A 24621-nucleotide genomic window follows, 5' to 3' on the forward strand; every position below is an offset into this window, starting at 1 on the left:
TGCAGTAAAGCGAGTAGGAATGTGGGATGCCCCCTGTATGCAGGATCCCCTGCTGTTCTTCTATGAACTAATAATGCCCCAGAGGTGCCCCCATGAACTAATAATGCCCCCAGAGGTGCCCCCATGAGCTAATAATGCCCCCAGAGGTGCCCCCATGAACTAATAATGCCCCCATGAGCTAATAATGCCCCCAGAGGTGCCCCCATGTACTAATAATGCCCCCAGAGGTGCCCCCATGAACTAATGCCCCCAGAGGTGCCCCCATATACTAATAATACCACCAGAGAAGGCCCCATGAACTAAAAATGCCCCCAGAGGTGCCCCCTATGAACTAATAATGCCCCCAGAGGTGCCCCATTAACTAATAATGCCCCCAGAGGTGCCCCCATGAACTAATAATGCCTCCAGAGGTGCCCCCATGAACTAATAATGCCCCCATGAACTAATAATGCCCCCAGAGGTGCCTCCATATACTAATAATGCCCCAGGGGTGGCCTCCATATACTAATAATGCCCCCAGAGGTGCCCCCATGAGCTAATAATGCCCCCAGAGGTTCCCCTATATACTAATAATGCCCCCAGAGGTGCCCCCATGAACTAATAATGCCCCAGGGGTGGCCTTCATATACTAATAATGCCCCCAGAGGTGCCCCCATGAGCTAATAATGCCCCCAGAGGTGCCCCCATATACTAATAATGCCCCCAGAGGTGCCCCCATGAACTAATAATGCCCCAGGGGTGGCCTCCATATACTAATAATGCCCCCAGAGGTGCCCCCATGAGCTAATAATGCCCCCAGAGGTGCCCCCATATACTAATAATGCTCCCAGGGGTGCCCCCATGAACTAATAATTCCCCCAGAGGTGCTTCCATATACTAATAATGCCCCCAGAGGTGCCCCCATGAGCTAATAATTCCCCCAGAGGTGCCCCCATGAACTAATAATGCCCCCAGAGGTGCCCCCATATACTAATAATGCCCCCAGAGGTGCCCCCATATACTAATAATGCCCCCAGAGGTGCCCCCATGAACTAATAATGCCCCCAGAGGTGCCCCCATATACTAATAATGCCCCCAGAGGTGCCCCCATATACTAATAATGCCCCCAGAGGTTCCCCCATATACTAATAATGCCCCCAGAGGTGCCCCCATAAGATAATAATGCCCCCAGAGGTGCCCCCATATACTAATAATGCCCCCTGCTCTGCCCCTTAAAAAAAACAAACATCCTACTCACCTAATCCGCGCTGTATGGCTGCAGGAAGCAGCTCTCCTCCTCTTCGGGCTCCATCTTGTGAGCCGCGGGGACGGGACTTCCGACAGGCGTGATGATGTCACATCATCACGCCTGCCGGAGTGGTCACGTCCCGGCCTCCCATAGGCTGCTGGCATGAAGTGCCAGCAGCCTATGGGAATGAATATAGGAGCAGGACGCTGACACTTCCTGCTCCTATATTCTGCTTACTTTAATGTTCCACCAGCTCATAGTGCGGGCGGAACATGAAAGTGATCCGTGCATCCCGAGAAGCTGCGCGGCCGCAGCTTCTCGGGATGCTTAAAGAGACAGCGCACATTTCCCACCGGGATTCCGCTGCACCCCTGGCGGGTTCTCCCGGTACACCAGTGTGCCGCGGCACCACGGTTGGGAAACGCTGCTCTGACCATTTGTTATAGTGACTCTGACCTTTTGGATCTTGTGACCTCGATTTTGCTTTTTTGGATTTTAATTTTGTACCTCTGTTACCGGTTGTTGCCGACTCTGCTTCCTGACCATTCCTTATTGTGTTGTGTTCTTCTGTCTTTGTTCTGTGTACCACTGCATACAGCATAGGGATTGCCTTCCAGTTGTCCCTAGCTGTTAGAGCTTTAAGGCAAGTAGGTAGGGGCAGCGGGGCAGGTGCCAGCTCAGGGCTCACCTGTCCTTGTCTTCTGTTCTGCCTCACAGTATCTCTGGTAACTCCTTCAAGACTGTTGGAAGACCATTTCCGGTCACTACCGCTTAAAGCTCATTAAGAGAATGCCAAGAGTGCAAAGCAGTAATCAAAGCAAAAGGCGGCTACTTTGAAAAACCTAGAATATAATTTTTAGTTGTTTCACACTTTTTTGTTAAGTATCTAATTCCACATAGTTTTGATGCCTTCAGTGTGAATCTACAATTTTCATAGTCATGAAAATAGAGAAAACTCTTTGAATGAGAAGGTGTGTCCAAACTTTTGGTCTGTACTGTACATTGTATTACATTTGACTAACAAGACATGACCTCTTGACCATGTACAACATTGCTACATATACTGGATCTACACAGTCGGTTACTTCAGGGGCGTAACTAGAAATGGCTGGGCCCCATAGCAAACTTTTGATTGCCCCCCCCCCCCCCCCCGACTGACCACTAAACGGTCAAGTGAAGTCATAACTACATAACTGCTAGCTCTGGTCAGGAGTGCTTGCAGTTAAAGGGACATTTGCAAAACCCAGGAGACCAGCAGGGCCACCCAGTGCTGCAAATGATGACGGCTCAGGGGGCCCAGTGTATTGCAAGAGCAGGCGAGCCCCATAGCAGCCGCTATGGCTGCTATAGTGGTAGTTACGCCCCTGGGTTACTTTAAACGGTGCACTCCATGCACTGTGGAACATTTATTAAAGCGACTCTGTATCCAAAATCTGATCCCCCCAAACCACTTGTACCTTCGGATAGCTGCTTTTAATCCAAGATCTGTCCTGTGAACCGTTTAGCAGGTGATGCAGTTATTGTGCTAAAAAATGACTTTTAAACTGGCAGCCCTATGCCCTACGGGAGTATCTGTGCCCTAACTTTGCACCACCCCTCTGTCCCTCCTCCCCACCCTCTTCATCATTAGAAATGCCGCTGGAACATTTTCTACATACTGAACATTTGCGCAGGTGTCTTAACGATCCAGCCCATGTGCCGGCCTAAAAAGGTGGGGAATAGGAGGCAATCTGCCTGGAGCATTCCTAATGATGAGAAGGGCGGGAGAAGGGACGGAGAGGTTGTGCTAGCCTAATGCATACCCGATCTAGGCCACTCCAGTAGGGCACGGGGCTGCAAGTTTAAAAGTTGTTTTTAAGCACAATAACTGCATCACCTGCCGAACAGACAGCAGGACAGGTCTGGGATTAAAAGCAGCTATCTGAAGGTACAAGCGGTTTGGGGGGGGGGGGCAAATTGTGGGTACAGAGTCACTTTAAGTACTTGTCATCATAAAAGATTAAAAATCTGCATGGTTTTGTTAGATTAACCCTTCAGAGTGGTAACAATGCGTTTTAGTGCTCTCACTGCAGTTACTGAGCCTCTGAGAGTCCCCTCCATGGTGTACAGCTATTTTCATTCTCTTTAATTTAAGGAAACAGGTCCAGAGCTGGGCTGTTTGCCAATAGTATAAATTCATGGACTTCCTGTCCCTTACTTCCCTGGCCAATTACAGTACAGCACACCCTCCTTTCTGCTATGCCCTGACAGAGTGTTGGAGAGCACTGTACTGAACAGGATAGCACTGTGCTGGGGATGATTTACACCGCACTGTACATGATGTCACATGGGAGAAAAGGGGTTACTGACATTCTATTATTAGGCTATGTGCACACTACGTGAGAGACAGGCCGTTCCGTGACCCGGCTGGGTCATGGAACAGCCGGTCTCTGCAAAGATCATTCCGGCCGTAGCGTTCTGATGCGGGTTCACACAGCACACAATGAAGCAAGTGGCCGAAGCCGCTCGCTTCATTGTGTGAACTGACAGGGCTTTCTGCGGCCGCAATTCACTGAATTGCGGCCACAGAAAAATGACATGTCAGTTTTTTGCGTCGCCATATGGGATCCCTGCCGGAGCGTATACTATGTGCATGCGCTCCGGCTGGGATCCCATAGCAGATAAGGCAATGCTCCACGCCATCGGAAACAACGGCCGTACTTTTACGTAGTGCGACAAACGTCTTGTTTGTGGAGGTAGCCGAGGTGTAGTGCAGTATAGAAGGATGAGACAGGCACGTAGTCAAGGACAGGCAAGACAGTAAGGGCAGGGCCCAGGCAATATGGAGTCAAGTAACGTTAGCGAGGAAACTGGTACACTGTAATGGTAATCAGACAAAGGGAACATTTTTAATAGGCAAAGAGCACTAAGGATCCGGTGGGGAGAGACTGGAGAAGGCAGGGAAATATAGATATGTGCAAGAAAAGACTATTCTCCTAATTGGAGTGACTGGCCCTTAAAATCAAAGTAGAGCTGGCTAGTAGGCGGGGACGCGCGAGGCCCGAGAGAGAGCATGAGGAGGTAGGGCCGTGCAGGAGACATGGCCAGGAGCCGGAGACAGGAAGAGGAGGAGAGATATGCAAGCGGTTGGGGACACACATGCGGCTGCAGCCAGGACACAAGTGTGGATGTAGCTAGGGATACCTGGGGGCATGACAGCTATCACATAATCGTATAATTGAAGGTTATATGATTCAAGAGGCAGCAAAAATTAGAGCTGATCAGTTGCTATGGTCAGATACTCCAACTTTTCTTTGCACCACTTTTTATAAATATCCCCATAGTTGAATCATGTCGCTTCCTGCTGGAAGCTTGTGGGCTTTTATAAAGCAAACTTTTACATGTAAAAAATATGTGTACAACATAGGCATCACGTGTGATCTGAAATATCAAAACAGCAATATCACTTCCAGCTAATTAGAGCTTAATAAAGACCTGTGGATTTACTGCTGCAAAAGAAAAACACATACTGTATTGTCAAACATATGTCCATTGTGTGTGCCTGAGTACAACATACACAGCAAGCTATGCATAAATTTACACTAGAACTGCTATACTAATAAGAAATTGTTATGTTTAACACATTGTTATATTCTTTGTTTACATTACTGTTAATGATTAACCCATTCCCGCACTACGACATACAGTTGTGTTGTGGTGCTGTTAAGGGGATATAGAGAGGGCTCACAATGTGACTCTTGTATATAGCAGGCAACTCCCAGCAGTTCCCTATCAGTAGCTGGGGTCCGCCGCTAATAGCCGTGCTTAACCATTTAGATGCTGCTGTCAAAACTGAAAAACCCAAACCAAACCGCAAAATTGCTAATTTTTGGTCCCATCACATCCCAGAAAAAAATGTCATAAAAGGTAATCAAAAAGTCTCTTACATGCAAGTGTCGTACCAAATAAATATACAGATCATAGCGCAAAACTTGAGCCATCACAGAGCCATATAGACTAAAATATAAAAATGTTTTAAAAGTCAGAATAGAGAAATTTTAAAAACATATATTGGATATCATTGTAATTGTAGTGACATGAGGACTATAGATAACATGTCAATTTTACCACAAACCAAACAGTGTAAAACCATGTTCACACAACATATTTTTGCAAAAAACAACAGCCGTTGGTGCAAATTGCAACAAAGCCAGGAACAGACTATAAACAGGGAACAGGTTATAAAGAAAAGACTGAGATTTCTCCTATTTTTTTTAATCCATTCCTGGCTTTGGCTTCAAACATCTGTCAGATAAATCCCTCTGTGTAAACACACTACTAGTTGTCTTAATCCAGCCACACATACAACATAATTGTCAATCGATACTATATTTAGTGGAAGGCTGATAGAATATTTTGATATTTTTTAATCAAAAGGAGAATTGGGTCCAAAACACAGAAAAACTGCACATTTTTTCCATTACAGTTTTTCTCCATGTTGGCTCCATTTCTAGATTTTATACTTACTAAAATGAGGACCAAATACTGACCAAAATACTAAGTGGAACCCTAAAATAGACTTAGGTTTCTTCCGACACCTTTGGCAGATTATTTATCACTTAAACCTGCAAAGGGGCATACTTTTATTCCCTAAATATCTAACACTGGTGGACAGCCAGGAAGCTACAAATACAAATTAGATTATTGGGCAATCCTGCTTAAACCCTGATCGTGGCACGGATCCCACATAGAAATCAATTAAATCTATGTTTCTCGTGGATTCCACGGATCTGGCATCCATGAAAAACACGGATGTGATGTCAGTGATGTGATAACTTTATTATACTAGCACTGTACAATTTTAACAGATCCGCGGAAAAAACAAACATGGATTGCAAAACAAATGCAATCACGGACATTAAGGAGAAATAAGTATTTGGGGAGGTGGGTCTAGGCTTTGGCAATACACGGACACGGACATCAAGGAGAAATAAGTATTTGGGGAGGCTTGTCTAGGCTTTGGCAATACAGCAGGATGTTTTTTAAACTATGTCATTAATCTTGGAAAACTCCTTTATGTTACACTGCTGAGAGCCCTTGCTATAGGTGTAAAAGATATACAACCTCCATATAAAAGGACTTAAAGGGAACCTATCACGCCGAAATTGCCCCCATTGATAAGGAAACATGCTGGTACATCACCCAGCACGCTTCCCAAACATCCCCCTGTCTCCTCCGTCCCCTCCTTTATTACCCCGCAATCTTACATTTGTGAAGTCCTGTGCCGTATGCTAATCAGCCCCAAGTAGTCATGGTAGGCCGAACTAGTCATGGACCTGGGCATAGTTATCCGGGTCCTGGGCGGCTTCCAGCGCTGTAATCACGCCCAGAGGGGCATGATTCAAAGACCTGCGCTCCGCCAACGTCATCTCTGGCTTGCGTTCCACATCGGCGGTGCTTGCATTCCACGACGACGGCGCTCCGACGTCTTCCGCACGCCACGCACGCGCAGTACGTCAGCGTCTTCTCCCGCCGTACTGCGCATGCACGGTGTGCGAGAGATGCAACGCGCCGCCATCGTGGAACGCAAGCGCCGCCGACTTGGAACGCAAAACAGAGATTACGTTGGCGGAGCGCAGGTCTTTGAATCACACCCCTCTGGTTACACGCCCCGCTGATTACAGCGCTGGAAGCCGCCCAGGACCCGGATAACTACGCCCAGGACCATGACTAGTTCAGCCTACCATGACTACTTGGGGCTGATTAGCATACGGCGCTGGACTTCACAAATGTAAGATTGCGGGGTAATAAAGGAGGGGACGGAGGGTACAGGGGGATGTTTGGGAAGCGTGCTGGGTGATGTACCAGCACGTTTCCTTATCAATGGGGGCAATTTCGGCGTGATTGGTTCCCTTTAATATGTACCTCTGGCCAGCAGACCATGACACAATACAATGGATAGGGCAAGTGGGCTACAGCAGATGGCTTTTTAAATATGGCAAAATAAAAAGTATTTTAAACATGTTAGACAAAAAAGTCTGCTGTGGTAGTATAAATAATTTATTTCTAGTTATCTTTTTTATTTATAGTTTTTTTTTCCAGCACCTATAAGGGCAGCTTCACACACACACACCGTATTGCAGCGGATTTTATGCTGAGGATCCACCGCAGATTTCATGTAAATAACTGAACACAGCATTAAATCTGCACCATCAAATCTGCTGCAGATCCGGTATGTGTGAACGCACCCTTAGTGTACCTTGTGCAATTAAAAATATAAACTGCAGATTTATGGACAAAAAAGTGACCATGACAGATGTGCTTTCAGGAAGATTTACATGATCACAGGGGCAAATAGACCCCAAAATCTGTGGTAATGCTTTCCATTTTTACATATCATTTATAATACTGGGGTCAGATCTGTAATCAAAATGTATTGGTTTGCTTTCTACTTATCATCTAGGCATTTAAATCAAGAAACTCTAAAAGGATGTAGACATGTGCATTTGCCATTGTAAATTTCTTATGCAGGCATTGCCAAAGTGATATCCTTGGCCCTCGCTCCTTCAATGGCTTTATGAGGAAACAAGTTCTTCTAGCAATACTGCTTCTTTAGAAGGCTGTTTTTAATAATATTTGAAAACACAAAACAGATAGCAAACAATCACAGATAACATGTTTGTCTATGGGCCTGTATGATATATTATTACAAAGCAACACATGGTATAAATGTTTTATTTATTTTTTTATTTTTACAAATACAGAGCAGTATGTCACCTATTGGCTTCGTACACCTACTTTATAAACATAGAATGTTAAAGATTGTTGGCAGAAAGAGACCACCTAGTCCATCTAGTCTGCCCTTATATTATTTCCTTTATTCTGAAATTCAATCACTGTAGATTTACCAACTACATCTGCTGGAAGTTTGTTCCAAGCATCATCAATAAAGTAATCATTTCTCATGTTGTTTCTTGTTTTTACGTGATCTGTTATGTTCTTTTTTAGAAGAGCTTCCATCATTTTTACTACTTCACATGTCAAGCTAACTGGCCTGTAGTTACTGGGCTCTTCTCTGCTACCCTTTTATTAGATGCGTATGAAATTGTACTTCCTCCAATCATCAGGAACCTCTCCTGTTAGGAGGGATTGGTTATACAAGCTATCTAGGGGGACAGCAATTACAGATTGGAGTTCTTTATGAAATCTGGGGCCACCATCTGGACCCCATCGCCATATACAACTTTAATTCAAGTTCCTCTGATACATTGGCATCTGAAAACACTGGAGCTGAACCCATACAACTGTAGGCAAAGCTATGTCCAACCATTTTGGAATTCTAAAACCTGCCTTTGAAGGGAAGAAAAAAAAAACGGAGCAAAATTAGCTATTTAAGTTGTCAGCGACTGCTTTATCTCTATCAGTGTAACTTTTTAAGGAAAAGCAATACCTAGCAAACATAGGCAGTTACATCACTTTAATTAATCTATACCTGTTAAATTTATTTTCTGCATAAATGTTAATTTAAACTTTCTTTTTTTACTAAGGATTAAATATTACTAACGAGCTAATTAATAGACGGAGACATCTGCTAAAGATTTCGTTGCCTGAACCCTTTTCCGAGGGCTACTAGGTAATTTCATAAATTAGAAATGGCTAAATATAACTTGGATAAAATGTTTTCAATATTTTACGTCATAATTGTATAAGAACAGTAAATCCCCATTGCCAGTATTACCGTATTCCCGTAAACCCAGGTTAATCAGGGAACCAAAGCCAAATCAAAATACAAAACAAAGATAAAATTATCCAAATAATCACATTGTTCACACTGCGTAAACTTACGGTCGTAGTTTTTCACGGCCGTGGATTTGCGTTCGCACATACGGTCGTATGTCCGATCGCACTTCCGACCGTAAGTGCTAGCCGTGAACATACGGACATTGTTTAATGTGGCTTCCTAGCATGATTTCAAGCGGGCTGACACAGGTCGTTTACTTTAAATATAGCGCCCAGCCCGAGAAACCACTCAGAATATATTTTATATCAAAATCAAGTTTACTTTGGCAGATATCAGATTTACGTTCGCGCCGCATTGAAACTCACGGCCGTAGGTGCAGCATTTCCGTCCGCAAATAATGGACTTGTTCATTTTTCACGGGGCCGTATAAAATCCAACCGTAAGTTCGTACATAGTGTGCACTTCCCGGCCGTAGTTCCATTGCATTACATTCATATCAGTGAACCTCAAACTTACGTTCGTATTTTTGCGGTCGTAAATACGACCATACGTTTACGCAGTGTGAACATAGCCTAAAGGATAATTGGCAACAGTTCCTAACAGGTTATCAAAGTCACCAGAAGCAATTAACCATACACCAAATCATCAATAGATCATCAATTGTCTCTGCACTCTGCGATCCCGGCTGCCTACCTCTGGGGTCAAGTTTATGGCAACCTCACTGTGAATAACCCTCCTGCTGGCCAGCATCACAAAGTGTAGAGACAGCAAACCAGGGACAAAGGGAGGGGGGAAAAGAGAGTTAAGTGGCAGGACAGAGATGAATGCTTAGAAAAAGTTTTCTGTGTCAGCACAGTCAGAACTCATTGAAGGAATTGAACAGATTGTTAGCCTATAGGACGGGGGATTATTGAACATCTATTTTACTTAACCAGATAACACCTTAAAGTAAGAAATAACTGACTATTTAAAAAGCTACTTCTGCTCAGTGTTTTCAGAAGGAGGACACAGCATTGTCTGCAGTTGTATGGGTTCAGCTCCAGTGTTTTCAGAGGCTGAAGTTGCAGAGGAACTTGCCCGTTTAAAGTTGAATAAGGCGATGGATCCAGAAGGTGCTCACCCCAGGATTCTTAAAGCGACTCTGTACCCACAATCTGCCCTCCCCAAACCACTTGTACCTTCAGATAGCTGCTTTTAATCCAAGATCTGTCCTGAGGTCCGTTCGGCAGGTGATGCAGTTATTGTCCTAAAAAACAACTTTTAAACTTGCAGCCCTGTGTCAAATTGGCTTGGCCGAGAGTGTCTATGCCCTAACTTTGGCACCGCCTCTCAATCCCTCCTCCCTACCCTCTTCACCATTAGGAATGGCCCTGACAGAATTTTTCTACTCCTCAATTGTCTGAACACTGCACAGGTCCCTTAAAGGGGTAGTGTGGCGCTAAGAAATTATTCACAGAATAACACACATTACAAAGTTATACAACTTTGCAATGTATGTTATGCCTGTGAATCACCCCCTTCCCTGTGTCCCCCCACCACCACCTGTGTACCCGGAAGTGTGGTGCATTATACATACCTGATCCGTGTCGCGCCCGTCCGCCATCTTGTGCCACGACGTCATCTTCGGACGGCCAGCCGAAGCTCTCCGATCCTCCCGAGTGCCGGCCGCCCTCTGCAGCGTCATCATATGCTCAGCCGCGATTGGCTGAGCATAACTGTGCTCAGCCAATCGTGGCTGAGCGGCTGATGATTATTCTGTGAATAATTTCTTAGCGCCGCACTACCCCTTTAAGGATCCAGCACAAGTGAATAGGAGAAAACCAGCCTGGAGCATTCCTAATGATGAAGAGGACGGGGAGGAGGACAGAGAGGTGGTGCAAGCCTAATGCACAGACACTGTAGGCCATGCAAATTTGACACAGGGCTGCAAGTTTAAAAGTAGTTTTTTAGGACAATAACTGCATCACCTGCTGAACAGGACAGATCTTGGAATAAAAGCAGCTATTCAAAGAGGTACATGCGGTTTGTAGAGGGCAGATTGTGGGTACAGAGTGGCTTTAAAGAACTTGGATCTATGATTACTTCCCCCTGATGGATCTGTATAACCAATCCTTCCTAACAGGAGATGTTCCTGATGATTGAAAAACGGCCAGTGTTATACCCATCCACAAGAAAGGTAGTACAGAAGAGCCCAGTAACTACAGGCCAGTCAGCTTAACATCTGTAGTCATAAAAAAAGATAGTGGATCACCTAAGAATCAACAATTTGATGAATCCAAACCAGCATGGCTTTACTGTGGGCAGATCTTGTCAGACTAATTTCATTAATTTCTTTGATTATGCCACAAAAGTGCTGGATGAAGGTGGTGCTGTGGATATCGCCTATCTGGACTTCACCAAAGCCTTTGATACAGTTCCCTATAAAGAGCTGATAGAGAAGTTGGAGAAAATTGGACTTAATCCCAGGATAGTTCAGTGGATTTGTGGTTGGCTGAAGGAGAGATATCAGAGGGTTGTTGTTAATGGTGTATATTCCGAGCAGGGACTAGTTACAAGTGGTCTGCCACAAGGGTCTGTTCTGGTTCCTATTCTTTTTAATATGTGTGTAAGTGACATAGGAGAAGGGTTGGAAGGTAAGGTTTGTCTGTTTGCGGACGACACAAAAGTGTGCAATAGGGTGGATATTCCTAGAGGTGTCAGTAATATGGAAAATGATTTAGCTTTACTAGAAAAGTGCTCCAAAAGATGTAAACTACAGTTCAATGTAAAATAATGCATTTGGGGAGCAGGAATCCTCTATCTGAATATCATATCTGTGGTTCTGTGTTGCCAAAGACTTCAGAAGAGAAGGATTTAGCGGTACTGATTTCTGCCTTAAAATGAGTCACCAGTGCAACCAGGCGGTAGGGAAAGCAAATAATATGCTGGGCTGTATAGCTAGAGGTATAACCAGTAGGAAAATGGAGATTGTGATTGTGTAAGAGTAGTAGATGCTTGGAACAAACTTCCAGCAGATGTGGTAGGTAAATCTACAATGACAGAATTTAAACCTCCCTGGGATAAACATATATCTATCCCAAGATAATAAGAAAGGAAATACTTAAAGGGAAGACTAGATGGACCCAGTGGTCTTTTTCTTTCGACAATCTGATATGTTTCTATGTAACAGTGAACTATATCTAGTATACGACGTTAGTATTACCCAAATAAAAGAACAGAGTATTAATAATAGACTGCCTGAAAAACACAAATAAAACATTCCCAAGGTCGTGTCTTCCATAGGTGATTAGAACTAACAAAATCCCAAACATAAGGATCTGAGTCAATAGAACAGCATTCAAGATATAGGCTAAACACTGTATACCAGCAATACAGGGACACCTAAGCCACAAAGCAGTTTAGTGATAATGAATGCTGAAAGTGCAAAAGGTATGCACCAACTCATATCCCTCCTGCTGATGCAGGAAAAGGAACATGTGATTAGATATTGGCTATGTGCTTCCAGCATTTTGTTCATCACATGCAAAGATTTGTCCACCAGGCCCTACGGTATGTCCTGAACTGAAATCATGTTGCATAGTATTCTCCCCGTCTAGTATTTATTCAGCCCACACAAACTGTAATCCTTTGGTTGTTAAAGGGAACCAATCAGCACGATTGTGCCGATATTGTTCCTTGCTGCACAGCATAGCTCTGCTGTGCAGCTCCTCAAAGCTACCACGCCTAGCTGCCTATCAGCCACCACTAGTCGCTGCTGTCTGCCTATCAGTGTGTTTTGCAAGAATGATTGACAGGCAGAGAGACCACTAACCGGTCTCTCTGTCTGTCCAACATCCCCGCAGAGCGCCCTGAGAGGTCATGGACTCTTTTCTTACTCCAGCCTCCAGTTCACAGTCATTCTTATGATAACCAACTCCAGCATCAAGCCCACAGACCCACCTACAATAAACAAGTCACTCCAACCTCCAGCTCACTGAGACGTCAAGACAAACCCAGTCCTAAGTCCCATCTCAATGCAGCCCTTTGGCACCAACCACTCCTTTTGTAACTCTTACCCATCTGTACAGTGTTTCCAATAGAGAATGAATGGTGTGGCAGTGCACATGTTCTTATGGGAGACTGAGATCCCCATTCTTGAGATTGCAGGGGTCTTATTGGTCTGACCCCCACGATAAGCACAGGATAGGGGATAACTTTCTCAGATAGGCATACCTCTAAGGAGAAGGAAGCATGACATTTACCTCTACAAGCTACTAATATTTCTAGTTTATATATGATGTTAGGTTTCCCATTTATTACTACCCTCAGGTTTCTTGCTTAACCCTTTCATGACCAAGCCCAAAATGACCTTAATGTCTGTGCCGATTTTCATTTTTGCTTTTTCATTTTTGTCTTCCTCGCCTTCTAATAGCTATAGCACTATAGCATTATTTCTCCCTGTTGCTCTATCCACAGGGCCATGTAAGGGCTTGTTTTCTGTCAAGAACAGGTGTACTTTGTAATGGCACCTTTCAATCTTCCATAAAATGTATGGCAGAACCCTAAAAATATCATTTATTAGGTGAAATTGGAAAAAAATGTAATGTAACTTTTGGGGAGTTTGTGGCTACATAATGCTTTTGACAGTAAAACTAACATGATATCTTTATTCTATCGGTCCATATGAAAACAAAGATATGTATCTATAACTATATATCTATTTACCAGCTCCTGATGAAGAGAGCAAAACGTGGTCACATATGAACTGTATTTGTACATAGCGGTTTACTCTCAGCACTCTCCTCATCAATTGGTGGCCAACTGAGGAATTACATACCTGTTTTCCTCCATAAATAATACAGTACTGTTTTAGCTGGTCATTGCATGTAAGGGTGCTTTAGTTTAACATTACTGCTATTAGTTTATTCTCAGTGACCACCAGATGGCAGCGTTGCAATTGGCACACATTACATTATAGTACTTCAAGATATTGTTATTGTCCCACCACACTGAGGTCTTTCTCTCCCTCTGGCCTTTATCTTATGTGTCATTCCCCATGAGATCTTTAAAGGGAACCAATCACGCAGAAAATCACCCTAATGATAAGGAAACATGCTGGCACATCACCTAGCATGCTTCCCAAACATCCCCCTGTACCCTCCGTGCCCCCCCCCCCCCCTCTATTGGATCATATTCTTACTTTTATGATGTCCCGCGGTGTATGTAAATGACGGGCAAGTAGTCACGGTGGGCGGTCCTGGGCTGAACTAGTCACGGTCCTGGGCGGTGGAATAGCTGTTAAAAGACCTGCCTTCCGCCAACGTCACCTGGGGCCTGCGTTACATGTCGGCGGCACAGCAACGCCTTTAGCACGCTGCGCATGCGCTGTACGGTGGGAGAAGGTCTTTCAATATTGCCCCTCTGGGTGTGATTACAGCTATTCCACCACCCAGGATCGTGACTAGATCAGCCCAGGACCCCCCACCGTGACTACTTGTTCGGCATTTACATACAGCGCGGGACATCACAAAAGTAAAAATACTATCTAATAGAGGGGGGCACGGAGGGTACAGGGGGATGTTTGGGAAGCATGCTGGGGGATGTACCAGCACATTTTCTTATCATTAAGGCGATTTTCTGCGTGATTGGTTCCCTTTAAGTTTTTTTTAACATTTTGTATATGATGTATATGAAAATAAAGGATTTGTTATATTTCTAGATTATTTGTGCAATTTCTTTGGTTATGTGTATAAGTTTGGTTGCACTATAGATTGATTTAGGCAGGGCTTTGTTTCGGGTTGTCTGTCCTATTGTTATACTTAATAGATTGGACCATTACACACGCTATAATATATTATATGTTTATTTTACATGTTTTATTTGTGTAATGGGAAAGGGGAATGATTTTAACTTATTGGGGGAGGGGCTTTGGAGTATTTTTTACAAATATTTTTACTTTTTGTTTTTTTATTTTTTTAAGTCCCTGGGGACTTTTACATGCAATCATTAAATTGCATACACTGATTATTGCTATGCCGCAGCGTTTAAGGGGTTAATGACAGGTCATTAACGTTGAGGGATCGTGTAAAGGTGTGAATGCGCCTCAGACTGCAATGAGGGGAAAAAGGGCAGCATGAGGACACATCTGGTTCACATCACACTGCATAGCTCCTATATCACACTAAACAAAGATGCATTTACAGCTACTGGTAGAGAGAAGGAAACACCCCAAATATTATGACTCCCCACAATATAATTTGGCTGCTTTGTGTTTATTACACATCCATTGCTGAAGAAAAAGGGATTGTGATTTTTATGTAATGTAACTTTAAAATAATGCATTAGGCAGACCAAAGAGATAACTATGTCATTAATGCCATTAATATGTCTAATGGCTCCAGACTGTTTCTGTTTCTGTTTTTCTCTTTCAATCTGAATGGCCTGTTACCTAACATACAGTGAACATGATGTATTTTGTATATGGATATTTATTTATACTTTGCATAAGCCATGGAAATTTAAAAAAAAGAAATGTTTCTGTTTCCATAGGTGCATGGTGGAAGTATGCCACACACCAGGCTACTCCTGCTTCTGCTCACACTGTGCATGGCCCGGTCAAGTCTTCACTATAACTTCTACAAAACAGAGTCAATTTTCAGCTGCCTCAAAGAAGCCCTCGAGGAGGCCAAAAGGAGAAGTCTAGAAGACAATTCGGTTCTTAGCAAGAGAGGCTATGACTTTGGACCAAGTGATAATCTATTATCCCAAGAGGAAGAAGAAGAGGATGAGAAAGAGAAAAGGACATTTCCAGCTGCACGGTACAGATATCTGTCACAGGCCCAGGTGAAGGGCAAGGTATACCAAAACAAGGCAAAAAGTGACCGTCGGACCAAATTCACTCTTTCATTGGACGTACCCACTAATTTAATGAACATTCTATTTGACATTGCCAAGGCTAAAAACATGAGGGCGAAGGCTGCAGCAAATGCCCAACTGATGGCCCAGATTGGTAGGCGAAAGTAAGGCTGGCTAGGCCGTGCGTGGCTTAACAAGGGAGGTAGATAAATTAGCACAGGACTTGTGTCATGAAATCTCCTGTCCCACACATGGCCGAATCTTGGAACTTTTCTTTGTATAGTACACTGCTATATTATGAGTCCTTCAAAGCTGCATTTACTTCCTACATGTCTATGCCCAAGGGGTGATATGTCACCCTCCTTGCCCTCTTTTATAATTCATTAAGAAAATTATTTTGTTCTATTTTGTTACATTATCTCTATCTTTATCTGTCCCTATCTCTCTGATTAAATTTCTGTATTTTGGCTTTACCAGTGATCTACGGATTTTATTATAACTTATTTTTTTCTCTCTGTTTAATATTTTCTTTGTAGTTTCTGGTCCTTCACATGGAGATTTTAATGCACAAAGAGAAAATTATTAAAAAAAAATATTTGCATCTCCCACTGTGATGTTTTTGTCATTAAAACAAGTAATTTCTGAGATTTTTCAAGTTTTCTGTTTATGTGCCTGGTCTTTTCAAGCCATAATAATAAAGGAGAAAAAAACTTAAGAAATGTATACGTAATGTATACGTAAATACATGCTGCTGTACATACTTGAAGACCATGGACACCTTTGACATGGAGAATTATTTTTACATTTGTTGGCGGTAAGCATAAGTTAAAACAGGTGTATCTGTCACCACAAAAAAAAATTGTAAAAGTTTTTTCGGTGTATGTTTCAGTAATTAGATGCTGACCAATCAGTAGAAGGAGCGAGGAGAGGACCGCAATACCGTGTTATCCTCTCTCTGCTCGGTGTCACTGTTAAGGGACGTGCCCCATAGACAACATGAGAGGAATGTGCTAAACGTGACTTCTTCTGTCTTGTTGTTGCCATTTGACGTCTTTTTCTGACATTGCTTCTTTAAATTTGCAATCTCCATTTCTTCATTCATGTTAAGACCCCCTGATATGCAGTTTGCTGCTTGCTTCTAGATTCATATTTTTCTCATGGAGTGTCTACCCTGTAATAAATGCTGGATGTGAGGTATGCGTATTCAGAAGTCTAGAGTGTTCTGCAGGTGTCCTTTCTCTCTGTACACTTATACACATTTTTATTGTGTTACTGCATCATTTCATTGCGGTAAGTAATTATTTATGTGATATTGTCACCTCCCAACTCTCGCTTTATTTAAAGAGGATGTACCATCAGGTACATCCTCTTTAATATGACCCACGGATAGAACAGCGCCGTCATGGAGAGCCGGTGCCGCGGTCTGTTTTTTGAACCGCGGGCCGGTTCCCATGTACGGCACCATTCTATCCACGAGTACCGGCCCGGAGCTGAAACACAGGAGGCGGGCCGCCCCCAGTGGGAGGGAATTCCCTACCCTCGCGGCCAGCCCACCTCCAGTGCTTCAGTGACAGTATCACATTCACTGTCATGCAGCCGTCCTTTATTGTGTCCTGGCAATAAAACTCAGGGGTGCCAACATACCTATAGGCCCTAGGGAGGGAGTTTATTAATGTTTCAATAGTTTTTATTGAAGGATTTTCATATTTTACAGCAAACATAGATTGAAAAAAAAGAATAATATCCTCTGTCGCTATAGAGTCAAACAGCATATCTGTCCCCCCAAATGAGGGATCTGGCAAGGCATAGCTCAGCGCGGTGGGGAGGGCAAGAGGAGGAGTGCAAGAGGGTGCATGTGCCGTCTTTTTGCTATAAAATATCGGTGCTGTTAGAGAAAGAGAACTGTGAGGGCAGCAGGAGTCAGTCAGTTCAACCACAGGCTGTATAATGGGGCATTCAGTATCACAGCAGATGGCGCCCTGGTAGTAGTAGCAAAGGGACAGTTATGCAGGGAAGATGAAAGAGATTCCTGTGTATCACATTGCGGTGGTATATGAGAGACCTCATCTATACTTAGAGGCACCGTGGAATCACACGTAGCTGCCAAGGAGGCCGCGTCCGGACCTCTCCCCCCAGTAACCGCCTTGTAGCACAGTCCCGGCGACTTACATTTGTTACTGGGTAGTAAGGCAGAAGCAGAGTCCGGTATTCTCCGGGGGTCAGGGGAGCCGAGATGTGAGGAGGGTCTGTGTGGTGCTCAAGTCCATTTAACTCTGAGGGTCGCGGTGTTGTGTTGCTCACCTCGTTGAGTCTCCTGCCATGTTGTGCGGGAGCCGGCGCCATCTTGGATCCTGGAGAACGGCACATACGGACTTTAAGGGGTTTGTGGGTTAGGAATTGTGAATCCCACATGCTGAGGCAGTCCCCAAGTATCTCCGTGATATGCTGAGTAAAATACGGCACGAGATGAAGGGTATTCCAGAAGAAATCGCTGGTTATTGCTGGTTTCAGTCAGGAGCGCAGCGGCTGCACGTCCTCTCCCTCCGACCGCAGGCTCCGCCCCCCAGGAGGGAATTAAGAGGCGTCTAAACTGCCTCTGTAATCTGAAATCACCCCCACCCCCCAGGGAGAGAGGGTAATGGTGCGTTTACACAGAGAGATTTATCTGACAGATTTTTTAAGCCAAAGCTAGGAACAGACTTGAGACAGTGAACAAGTCATAAAGGAAAGACTGAGAGTCCTCCTCTTCTCAAATCCATTCCTGGATTTGGCTTAAAAAAATCTGTCAAATAAATGTCTTTTTGTAAAGCACTGTAAGACAAACAAATGTGGTTCTAGGAGGTAGACTTATACTTGGAATATTATAGATGTTACATGCAGTTACATGCAAGATGTTCCTGCTGCAAGGGATATGTGCTGCAGGAACTTATATAGCCCTATGGCTGACGTAAAGGGGTTAAAATCTAAGTGTATTCTTTTAAAGGGAAACTAATAGCAGGTCAGATGAATCTAACCTACTGATAACTTCTGCACAGGGCACTGAGGGTGAAGGTAAGTCTCTTACCTCCATCCTTGGTGCCATTTTCGTATACTTTGTAGTTTAATCCAGCATCCAGTAAGACCGTCTGGAGCACTGTGAGCAGGGCTACCTTCCCCAGAGCACAATACTGGCCTGCCCCTGGCCAGCCCGCTCCACTAGTAATCGAAAGAGGATTGGTGTTCTGGGGGCTGTAGCCCCACCCCCAGTGCTCCAAATGGCCTAACTAGACACTGAATTAAACTACAAACTGCATTGAAATGACACAGAGAATTAAAGGTAAGAGACCTCAGTATCCTGTGCAGCTACCAACATGTTAGATGTGTCCAACCGCAGATTCATCCTAGTGTGTGAGATGGCCTTTAGTGATCTTAAAATGATCATAATAACGAATTTTTGAACAATTTATCTCTTAGTTTAAACACTGATCGTCATGAAAAACGAATCATTATTTTGAAATCGTTAAATGATCGATTGGGTGAATTATCACTCCATGTAAAAGGACCATTAAAGGGAGTGGGGCATTAAAAAAGTTTAACATAAAAATTAGATTTAAACAGTAGGTCATTTTTTAAGAATTTTGGTGTGTTTTTTTTTTTATAATCTTACTATCTGTATTTTACTGTAAAATAATCTTGTGGTTCCAATCCAGTCACTAGGCCTATAACTAAGCTATGATTAACCATTTTGATACAGATTTACTAGAAGTGCCCTTATTATCTACACAGAAGAGCATTTCCTCTATAAAGGTCAATAAGCATGCCCAGAAGCCTTTATCAATCATGTAAATTGGACTGATCCAGTTGATTGTGTTATGTGGTCCACGGGTCTTGCTGTAAAGCATGTCTCTAAGTGCTGTTAAAATAGCTCAGACATGATATCAAACCTATTAAAGTACATAAAAAAGGTATAAAAAAAAAAATCAGAAAATAGAAACAGATTAGAAAAAATGTAGGTAATACATTCCCTTTAAATTATGTTTCCAGGAAAAATTGTGTTTGCCCTAGAATTTGCTTGTGATGTCCTACCTTATTACCACTTCAGGGTAATGCCTGAACCCTTGAATATTTTTTTCACCCCTGGGGAAACCCTGCGTTCAAAAAGGCTTGGTGCAAAGACAAGAAAAGTAATGTATAATTCAGGTGTAGCTCCTTATTCTATACCGGTGTAAGGATATGTCTATATTACAAATGTCTATGGAAATTTGGATTGTCTTCTTTCTATTAAAGCAAATCTGTACCCACAATCTGTCCCCCCCCCCCCCCCCCCCAAACTACTTGTACCTTCGGATAGCTGCTTTCAAGCCAAGATCTGACCTGGGGTCCGTTTGGCAGGTGATGCAGTTATAGTCCTAAAAAACAACTTTTAAACTTGCAGCCCTGTGCCCAATGGCCGTGGCCTAGAGTATCTGTGCCCTAACCTTGCACCATCCTTCTGTCACTCCTCCCCACCCTCTTCAATATTTTTCCTATTCCTCTGCAGTGAAAACTGCACAGGTGCCTAAACAATCCAGCCCATGTGCCGTGCTGACACAGGTGATGAATAGTAGAAAATCTGCCTGGAGCATTCCTAATGATGAGGAGGGCGGGGAGGAGGGACAGAGAGTTTGTGCCAGCCTAATGCATACACAATCTAGGCCACACCAGTTTGACACAGGGCTGCAAGTTTAAAAGTAGTTTTTAGGACAATAACTGCATCACCTGCCGAACGGGTCCCAGGACAAATCTTGGATTAAAAGCAGCTTTTTGAAGGTACAAGTGGTTTGGGGGTCAGATTGTGGGTACAGAGTCACCTTAACTTTGGTCAAGTCTATATATTGTATTTGTAAGATGTATGATAGGTAGGGCACAGTGGCGTAGCTATAGGGGTCGCAGGGGTCGCCATGGCGACCGGGCCCCTACGCTAGGGGCCTTGCCACTCCCTCCTGTGCTCCCCTAATCCGGGGGGGCAGCGGCAGGGGCGGGCTGGGCCGGGAGGCATATGCCCCCGGCTCGGTTCCCCCCGCGCAGTTAAATGGCCGCGGCCGCCGGACCTCTTTAAGTTCAGTGAGCTTCCGGGATGCCGGCCCTGATGCAGGACCGTGGCGCACAGACTTCTCCTCGCTCCTCCTCGGCAGCTGACATGTGACGTCATCACGTTACATGTCAGCCGCCGTGCAGTAGAGAGGAGAAATCCAGGAGCCGCGGTCCTGCATCAGTGAGCTTCCGCCCAGGGCCGGCATCCCGGAAGCTCACTGAACTGAAGAGAAGCTGCCAGGCCTGAGGGAGATCAAGGATCCAGGTGAGGTGAGTTTATTTTGTTTTTTTATTTTTCATTTTTTACATAAATGTTGCGATGTGGGGGGCTGCACAAGGGGTTTATACGGGGGGGGGGGAGCAGCACAAGGGGTTTTTACTATGAGGGGGGGCTGCACAGGGGGTCTATACAATGGGGGGGGTGTCTGCACAGGGGGTCTATACAATGGGGGGGTGTCTGCACAGGGGGTCTATACTATGAGGGGGGCTGCACAGGGGGTCTATACTATGAGGGGGGCTGCACAGGGGGTCTATACTATGAGGGGGGCTGCACAGGGGGTCTATACTGAAAGGGGGGGCTGCACAGGGGGTCTATACTATTGGAGGCGGCTGCACAGGAGGTCTATACTATGAGGGGGGCTGCGCAGGGGGTCTATACTATGAGGGGGGCTGCACAGGGTGTCTATACTATGAGGGGGGCTGCACAGGGTGTCTTTACTATGAGGGGAGCTGCACAGGGGGTCTATACTATGAGGGGGGCTGCACAAGGGGTCTATGCTATGGGAGGGGGGCTACACAGGGGGTCTGTACTGTGGGGGATCTACACAGGGGGTCTATACTGTGGGGTGCTACACAGGGGGTCTATACTGTGGGGGGCTACACAGGGGGTCTATACTGTGGGGGGGCTGCACAGGGTGTCTATACTATGAGGGGGGCTGCACAGGGTGTCTATACTATGAGGGGGGCTGCACAGGGTGTCTTTACTATGAGGGGGCTGCACAGGGGGTCTATACTATGAGGGGGCTGCACAAGGGGTCTATACTATGGGAGGGGGACTACACAGGGGGTCTATACTATGAGAGGGTTACACAGGGGGTCTATACTGTGGGGGGCTACACAGGGGGTCTATACTGTGGGGGGCTACACAGGGGGTCTATACTGTGGGGGGGCTAGACAGGGGGTATATACTGTAGGGGAGGTAAACAGGGGGACTATACTATGGGGGGGCTACACAGGGGTCTATATCTACATTATCTGTACTCAGAGATATCACTGTGTTGTCTGTGGCGTTACATAGGACTGCAGGTGATTACTACATTATCTGTACTTAGAGATATCACTGTGTTATCTGTGGTGTTACATAGGACTGCAGGTGACATCTACTACATTATCTGTACTCAGAGATATCACTGTGTTATCTGTGGTGTTACATAGGACTGCAGGTGGCATCTACTGCATTATCTGTACTCAGAGATATCACTGTGTTATCTGTGGTGTTACATAGGACTGCAGGTGACTACTACATTATCTGTACTCAACACAGTGTACAGATAATGTAGTAGTCACCTGCAGTCCTATGTAACACCACAGATAACAGTGATATCCCTCTGAGTACAGATAATGTAGTAGATGTCACCTGCAGTCCTATGTAACACCACAGATAACACAGTGATATCTCTGAGTACAGATAATGTAGTAGATGTCACCTGCAGCCCTATGTAACACCACAGATAACACAGTGATATCTCTATCTGTGGTGTTACATAGGACTGCAGGTGACATCTACTGCATTATTTGTACTCATATATCACTGTGTTATCTGTGGTGTTACATAGGACTGCAGGTGACTACTACATTATCTGTACTCAGAGGGATATCACTGTGTTATCTGTGGTGTTACATAGGACTGCAGGTGACTTCAGGTAACTTCTCCAGGTTGCAGAAGTTCAAACTTCATCGTGCCTGCTGATAGTTTATTATGGGAGTTTTGCAGCATGTGGCTCTTCAGGTTGCAGCACTACAACCCCCATCATATCCAACTGACAGTTCATGATGAAAGTTGTAGTTTTTCAGCTGGAGAGTCAAAGATTGGAATACAATGATTAGACAATGACACAGTACAGTCCATTAATTATAGGGGGCAGTAGTGCAGTACATGAGGTGGAGGCAGTGACAGTGCATTAGAACATAGTGGCACATTAGAGTAATTGGATATAACGTTAGATATGACTTTGCCTGATCGGGTGAGATGGGGGGCCCCAAGCTAAAATTTTGCACCAGGGCCCATCAGCCTTTAGCTACGCCCCTGGTAGGGCACGCTGTGTAAAATTCAAAGCATGTCTTCAAATTTGACCAGAATTATTCCTCGGGATGGGAATGGGATCCACATGCATTGTGGCAACTGTAGTGGGTGTCTCTAGTGTAAGATAGGATAATTTTTTACTCACCGTAAATTTTCTTTCCTGTAGTCCGAAGCAGCATCACAAATGGGGAAGATCCTATCTTCCTGCAATGGTAGGACAGATGGTACCAATAAAAGAAGACTGATTAGGAGCCCTATAAGAAGGCCATACAGACCCCTCCTCCTTGTGTCAATTCTAACGACCAAAAAATTAAAAACTCATAATAAAATCTTAGTTAATTAGGCATTGAAACAATCAAGTTATGCTGCATAAATAATAGTTTGTTTAAATCAGGGCGGGAAGTCTGTGCTGCTGCTTTGGACTACAGGAAAGAAAATTTACGGTGAGTAAAAAATTATCCTTTCCTGTCATGAATGTGCCTGTGCCGAACTCCGTGCGCCCCTTGGCTCGTGCTGCGCGCCTGAGATGGCGCTGATATTCATTGTTTTTGTATGTTTGTGCAGTGTCCTGAACCCTGTCTGAACACTGGCCTATTTCCTTCTGTGTTTCTTCAGCCACACCCGCTTTGCATGAGATACTCCTGGCCACTCCGGAGTTAACTATGATGCTGGTTAGCTAGTCTGATAGACTGTTCTCCCTGCCAGTCAGGTTGCTCTTGCCCCAGGTGTTCTGAGGAGATTAGGGGTCTGGTCCAATCAGCTCCTGCACTGGACCTCTGGTCTCCTATATAGTGTCTGCCAGCCTGCCTCTCACTGCCGGATATTGAGCTTGTCTCAGCCTGCTTCTGCCTCTGTTTAGCTCTGTTTATTCTGACTACTTTGCCTTGTATTCTGACTATCCCTGCTAGCTGCCTGCCCCTGACCATACTGCCTGTTTATTGACCTTGCTTTTTGGATTGTGTTTTTGTACTGCGCTCCCCGATTGTTGTGACCCGGACTGTCGACCATTCTTTATTGTGTTTTGTCTGTCTCTCTTGTCTTTGTGTCCCACCTAGCCAGTGAAGGGACCGCCGCCCAGTTGCTCGCCGCCATCTTAGGGCGGATTGTGGCAAATAGGTAGAGGACAGTGGGCGGGGCTAAGCTTAGGGCTCACTGTCTTGTATTGTCCTGCTGTCCGGTTCCTGACAGAATATCCGGCCCCTCTGGTGCCATGGCTACTGTGGAAGATCTTGCTACCCGGGTGGAGGGGGTGTCAGGCCTGGTGGTCAAACTGGCCAACCAGATAACCCAGTTAATGGATTTAAACCTGGTGGCTAAGATGGAGGCGTTGTCTTGCCTGGTTGATGATCTTGCTAAACAGGTTCAAATTTTGTCTGCCAACCAGAAAAATGCTGTGGTAGCGCCCCCAGTGGTGGAAAATCCTAGAAAACCAGTCATGTTGCTCCCTGATAGATTTTCTGGTGATATAGAAAAGCTTGAGTCCTT

The 24621-nt window shown here is 44.7% G+C and overlaps 1 protein-coding gene across 4 annotated transcripts in view; it reads left to right on the forward strand.

Annotated features, from left to right (window-relative positions):
• The window catches only part of UCN3 (urocortin 3), a 52893-nt gene extending 36550 nt beyond the window's left edge, over positions 1–16343 (forward strand). For 2 of the 4 annotated variants that reach the window (XM_069956217.1, XM_069956218.1), the window contains 2 exons: positions 8755–8840; positions 15477–16343. In XM_069956217.1, the coding sequence (XP_069812318.1) occupies positions 15492–15950 (459 nt within the window). In that variant the 5' untranslated portion in view covers positions 8755–8840; positions 15477–15491 and the 3' untranslated portion in view covers positions 15951–16343. Of the gene's footprint in view, positions 1–8363; positions 8514–8754; positions 8841–15476 lie in introns of those variants that run through there. The other 2 variants (XM_069956225.1, XM_069956219.1) reach the window with 2 other exon arrangements.
• Positions 16344–24621: the final 8278 nt, after the last annotated feature.

Source organism: Dendropsophus ebraccatus, chromosome 1, assembly GCF_027789765.1.
Source record: "Dendropsophus ebraccatus isolate aDenEbr1 chromosome 1, aDenEbr1.pat, whole genome shotgun sequence".
Taxonomy (NCBI): Eukaryota; Metazoa; Chordata; class Amphibia; order Anura; family Hylidae; genus Dendropsophus; species Dendropsophus ebraccatus.